The sequence below is a fragment of the Macaca fascicularis genome, chromosome 14, assembly GCF_037993035.2.
Source record: "Macaca fascicularis isolate 582-1 chromosome 14, T2T-MFA8v1.1".
Taxonomy (NCBI): Eukaryota; Metazoa; Chordata; class Mammalia; order Primates; family Cercopithecidae; genus Macaca; species Macaca fascicularis.
The window spans coordinates 56885199-56891326 of record NC_088388.1 but is presented as its reverse complement, the minus strand read 5'-3'; the positions used below and the strand labels follow the sequence as shown (position 1 = coordinate 56891326).

Below are 6128 nucleotides of genomic sequence, written 5' to 3'. Positions count from 1 at the left end.
GAGAGCTTCTCACAGCTGAGCCTCTGGCCAAGCGTGTGAGAAGGGCAAGATGAGACATGCAGAGACTCTGGGGCCCCCTGCTCCCCTAGAGCTCATGAAAGAAATAAGCAGAGCAGCTCCTCAACCTACATGAGATCATATTTAGTACAATTGAAACCCAGGTGAGTAATACTCAGCATAGGTTAGCATTTGAGCTATTTCCTGCCCACATGGAAATTACACTTAGGAAAAACTGTTGAATGATGCTGTAAGATACCTCATTTTGTGATATTATTCATTTCTATTTGGAAACAACAACTCAAACAATTCTGAACATAGGGTCAGCATGGTGGCTGGTGGTTACTATCATGGAGGAACCTTTTCCAGCGTTATTCTTGGTCTCAGCTTTATCAGGGTACAGAAGAGACTGAAGGTAGTTAATGTACTTAATTGCAGCTCTGAGGGTTTCCACTTTGCTGAGTCGCTTCTCCAAATACTCCTCTGGCAGATGATGACGGAGCTGGGCGTAGCCTTCATTGACACATTTCACGCGCTGCCGTTCCCGCTCATTCCTTTTCCGGATGAAGGCCGGCCCGTAGGAGTACTCACACCTTCCGTAATTTGGGTAGGGCATCGGGAAAGAGAAGGGGCAGGGTTCACCATAATTTCCCAGGATGAGGGAGTCACTGGGAAAAGGCAGCAGTGGCAGCTCCTCAGAGTAAGGGGATGGCACCGGGGCCTCCGGGTGCAGGTGGAAAGTGACCATGGGCTCCAGATAGAAGGACCTGGTCAGTGGCAAGCGGGCAGAATCGGGGAAGATAGGAAGTTTGTCAGGCAGACAGGAGTTGCCTCTGTTGTCCATCATTTCCTCTTTAATCTGCAAACATAACAAAATTTATCAATGTGGTCAGATAGAAAGAGAGCAGATATGATCTACTTTCTTGGAGATCAATGTTTTGTTGTGTTGTATTGTATTGTATTGTATTGTATTGTATTTTTCGAGATGGAGTCTTGCTCTGTCGCCCAGCCTGGAGTGCAGTGGCGCCATCACGGCTTACTGCAACTTCCGCCTCCTGGGTTCAAGCAATTCTCCTGCCTCAGCCTCCTGAGTAACTGGGATTACAGGCATCCGCCACCATGCCCAGTTAATTTTTGTATTTTTAGTAGAGACGGGGTTTCACCATGTTGGCCAGGATGGTCTTGATCTCTTGACCTTGTGATCCACCCGTCTCCGCCTCCCAAAATGCTGGGATTACAGGCGTGAGCCACCACGCCCAGCCAGAGAGCAATGTTTTAAAGACTTTTCTGCTTTGATGACCAGTTTCTGAGCTCATGTGGACAATGAAATGGTGTTATAATATTCTGTGTAGTAAGAGGATGATTGATGGTACACAGAAACAGTACTAAATAACATTGAATCGCCTTATGAGAAAGTTATTCTCCTTCAATTCTCTTTCAGTCCTTGTGGTTATAAAGATACAACCTTAGTCTGCTGAGAATGTGTCTTCCACACCACACCACTAGAATTCTGTCTTTTTTTTTTTTTTTGAGACAGAGTCTGGCTCTGTCGCCCAGGCTGGAGTGCAGTGGTGCGATGATGGCTCACTAGAGAGCCATCATCTAGGTGCAAGCAATCCTCCTGCCTCAGCCACCTGAGTAGCTGGGAGCATAGGCGGGCATCACCACAGCTGGCTAAGTTTTGAATGTTTTTGTAGAGACAGGGTCTTGCCATGTTGCCCAGGCTGGTCTCAAACTCCTGAGCTCAAGCAACCCACCTGCCTTGGCCTCCCCAAGTGCTGGGATCATACACAGGAAGCTACCACACCTGGCCTAGAATGCTTTCTAATCCTTCTAAGATCAAAGCCTTCAACAAGCAATAACATCTCATTAGAATTCAGTGTCTTTACTAACTTCTGTTTATTGTGAGTTCTGGTGATTTATGGTAGTGATATAAAGTTCCTTTTTTTGTTTTTTTGAGACAGAGTCTTGCATTGTTGCCTGGGCTAGAGTGCAGTGGCATGATCTTGGCTCACTGCAACCTCTGCCCCGGGTTCAAGTGATTCTCCTGCCTCAGCCTCCCAAGTAGCTGGTATTGCAGGTGACTGCCACCACGCCCAGCTAATTTTTTTGTATTTTTAGTAGAGATGGGGGTTTCATTATGTTGGCCATGCTGGTCTCAAACTCCTGACCTCATGATCCACCCACCTCAGCCTCCCAAAGTGCTGGGATTATAGGTGTGAGCCACCATGCCCGACCATAAAGTTCGTCTTAAAATTAAATCTACTTGAGTAAGAAAACGTGATTTGATTTAAAGATAAAGAGTGAGTAAATAATAGTACAGGTGGAACAAAGATGTAATAGTGATTGTGAAGACGTGCAAATAAAAAAAAGTGTAGGAAACGCTAAAACACCACAATATTCAAATATATGCAAGGGAAATTATGAACTAGTTAATGATCATGCAACCTCAGAGGCATAGCTTTCTTAAAGAATACCTGATGTGCTAGAGGCAAAACTGAAAATACAAATAAAAAAGGAATAATTTGCTCTTAAATGTTCATTATGGTACTCCTTTAGGTGAGAAACTTCCCCTACACATTTAAAACATAGTCAATTTACACATTTTTACGTATGTAGAACTGTAAATATATTGAGTAAAATGCAGCTATGTTTAGGTTTTTAAAATTTTTATTTATTTTATATTTTAATTTTTAGAGGCAGTGTCTTATTCTGTCACCCAGACTGGAGTGCAGCGATGTGATCATGGCTTACTGCAGCCTCAAACTGCTGGGTTCAAGTGGTCCTCCTGCATTCTGAGTAGCTAGGACAGCAGATGTGCACCACCATGTCTGGCCTTTTTTTTTTTTTTTTTTTTTTTTGTAGAGATGGGGTCTTGCCTTGATGCCCAGGCTGATCTTAAACCTCCTCCTAGCTTCAAGTAATCCTCCTACGTCAGCCTCCCACAGCACTGGGGTTACAGGCATGAGCCACTTCACCCAGCCTATAATTAAGTTTTATTGGTTTTGTGTGTGTGTGTGTGTGTGTTTTTGCAGAACTCAAGGACGAAGCAGTATAACCCAAGAGGTTCCATACCAACGCATTTCTTCTTTGTGAATAGGTCTATATCCTTCTCCTCTTTTAAACTACCATTACTTTTTGCCTTTGACCATAATCATGTAGCAACAGTAGATTTTACGGAGGCACTGCAGTATAACCCGTTAACTGGGAGGCAGGGTAGTTCTGTAGGAAAAGAGCTTTTTCTCTAAGAGGTAACACCCTCAGGTTTCAATATGGCCTTACTCCTTCTTAGCTATGTGTCCTTAGGCAAGTGTCTTAACCTCTCTGAGCTTTCACTTTCCCCATGTCCAAATAAGCTACTAATTATTCTGCAGGGTGGTTGTGAGGATAAAGTGAAAAAAAAATACAGTTGACCCTCCGTATTGGGGTCTGTGTATTCAACCAACTATGGGTGGAAAATATTCAGGGGGAAAAAAGGGATGGCAGCATGGGTACTAAATAAGTACTGACATTTGTTCTTGTCATTAGCCTCTAAATAATACAGTGTAACAACTATTTGTATAGAATGTACATTGTGTTAGGTATTATAAGTAATCCAGAGATGATTGATTTAAAGTGTTTGAGAGGGTGTGTGTAGGTTCCATGCAAGTGCTACATTATTTTCTACAAGGGAATTGGACCTCTGTGGATTTTGGTATCTGAGGGGAGTCCTGAACCCAACCCCCCAGGTACAGAGGGGTGACTGTGCCTATAATGCACCCAGCATTTACCTCTTTCCTTTCTTTAGAGATGAATGAATCTTTATGTAGTGTTCCTATCTAAATTGTACCTTATAGAAAACCTGGTTTATGTTTTCCTTAACACCGTAGAGTCACAACACTGATCTATCCTAAACACATGTGTTAAGAGATGAGGAACATACCTAAAATAGAGAAGGAAAAGCAGCTTGAAGTCTAATTGTGGGCCTCCATCAAAGAAGGAAATATGGTGTTAATTTCTCAGCAGGTTGATTTTTCGGTATCTTTAGGAGTGAGGGGTTATTATCTGTGCTTGGCATACTGCATGCACACACACACACACACACACACACACACACACACACACACACCCACACACCAGTCCTAATGTTTAGGGCAATATTAGATAATATTGGCACTTATTTCTCTACCTGAATACAGCAAAAACTCAGCAGGCTGCACTGTGTAGTGGGAGGAGCAGCCTCTAAGACCAGAATTCAAGTATGAAGGTCAGGGGACTAAGGAAACAGTAAGGGCAGCAGGGGTAGGGGTGCTGGGAGGGAGGAGTGGCCAAGGTTAAAGGGTTATAGTAAGTTGTGGTGAAAGAGACTGGAAAAGAAGTCAATGCCAGGAAAAGCTCTTCCTAAAAGGAACGGGGTTAGGGGATGAGATAAGTGGAATAGGTCCAATTAAAAATCAAAACAGAGGAACAGGAAATGAAAGATTCCAAATTACTGACCAAATGACCTAAGATAACTAACAAAACAAAAATCTCTGGAAAACTGAAAACTAGCCAGGATTCTGTCAAAAAGAAAAAGTTGCTGAGAGAAACAAGTTAGGAAATTCCCAAGCCAGGAATTCTAGAGGGTAAGAGAGAAAGAATGGGTATGGCAGAAGCTGCAAAATGGTGGCAAATGGGTGTGGAGCCTGTATTTCTGCATTTCTGACAACAGCAGAGCCATATTGTTGCCTGTAGTTAAGAACTGGAGTTAACAGGCTACCAAAAAGTAAAGCAGATGTCATCTAACTATACAAAAATCATTCTGTTGGTGATGGTTTTACCCTAAAAGACCATTTAAACAATATCTTAAATCTTGACCCAGATGAAATCTGAGTAATTTGTATATGCCACAAGTAATTAAAACTTTCTAGGTTTTAACAATACTTTGCATAATTCTTGAAAAAAGAGCATGGTGTCTCTGGAGGCACATTGATAAGAAGTTTTTTCTGTTGAGCATTTCCAATAAGTTCACCAATCGGTGTACTAGCATTTAAATATGATCACCTTTTATTCAAAGAAGGTAATTTAAGACAACAAAGTTAAGAAAATGAAATAAAATGCAGCAACAAGGAGAATCAAGATAGAAAGCCTACTGGGGTCTGGATGTGTTTGTAGGAATTGAGTATAAGTTTTTAAAAGAAAGCAACACAGATTGGTAGCGCCAGGGCTCCATGGTTCCAGATATAGGCACAGCTAACAAACACACCTGTGATGGGAAAATCTCAGATTCTGCCTTAGAGGGTTTCTGGGAAATAAATGATGAGGTCTTAATGATAAAATCATAAGAGATTCTGGATACTCTGCTGAGCATAAAAGCTTCAAATTTCAGAGATATAAAAGATATGTAACATGTAAAAAATAAAAAGCTACAACTGCCAATATAATTGAATTATGGAATGTTAGAGCTAGAAGGAAACTTAAAACTTCCTCATAGGTTATGATATGTTGCTAAGGTTACAAAGCCAATAGCAAAGCAGGGGCCAGAACCTAGTATCCTGACTTCCAAATCAAAACTCCTTCTGCTCTTCTAGAGGATTTAATTGCCAGCAAAACCTGGATCTTCCATTATATGGAGAATATTGGTAGTTTAAGATAATGGAATAATCTGATAGCTGACAAAATTCAGTATTTATCAACTGTGCCTAGGCATGTTTTTATCCTTCCCCATGGGCCACTCTGGAGAAGAGTCTCTTACCTGAGTTTTGTCGTCAGGATGCTGTATTTTGGGCTGAGTTAGACTTAACCTGATTTATAGGTGATCATTTAATAACAATATACAAAACAGCTTACAGTTAAATAGAACTGCTCAGTTCTGGTTTGGCTGTTTTTCCTACCCAGCATGTAGATATGACAACAGATAACCATGCTAAATAGAAAGGTGTGCTTACAAAACTGGATACTTGTAACAAATTCTTTTGCTTAAAGAATGTCCCCCATTCTTCTGGGTTATGTGATATTATATCAAAATTATTTATGGAGCAATAGACTCATAATGTGCAAATATTGGTCAATATTCTTTTAGATAGAGATTAAGGCTAGAACTAAGAAGGTCAATATGAACTTATTTTCTTTACTTTTTATTTTTTTAAAGCCAGTCAAATTTAGCAGTGGGG

At 41.1% G+C, this 6128-nt stretch overlaps 1 protein-coding gene across 1 annotated transcript; it reads right to left on the bottom strand.

Annotated features, from left to right (window-relative positions):
* Nucleotides 1-260: 260 nt before the first annotated feature.
* On the bottom strand, nt 261-5740 carry ASCL3 (achaete-scute family bHLH transcription factor 3). Its single transcript, XM_065529727.1, has 2 exons — nt 5711-5740; nt 261-856 (listed from the first exon to the last, which is right to left on the bottom strand). Exon 2 carries the CDS (start codon nt 842-844, stop codon nt 299-301), a length of 546 nt encoding a protein of 181 aa, XP_065385799.1. The 5' UTR covers nt 845-856; nt 5711-5740; the 3' UTR covers nt 261-298.
* Between the last annotated feature and the right edge of the window lie 388 nt (nt 5741-6128).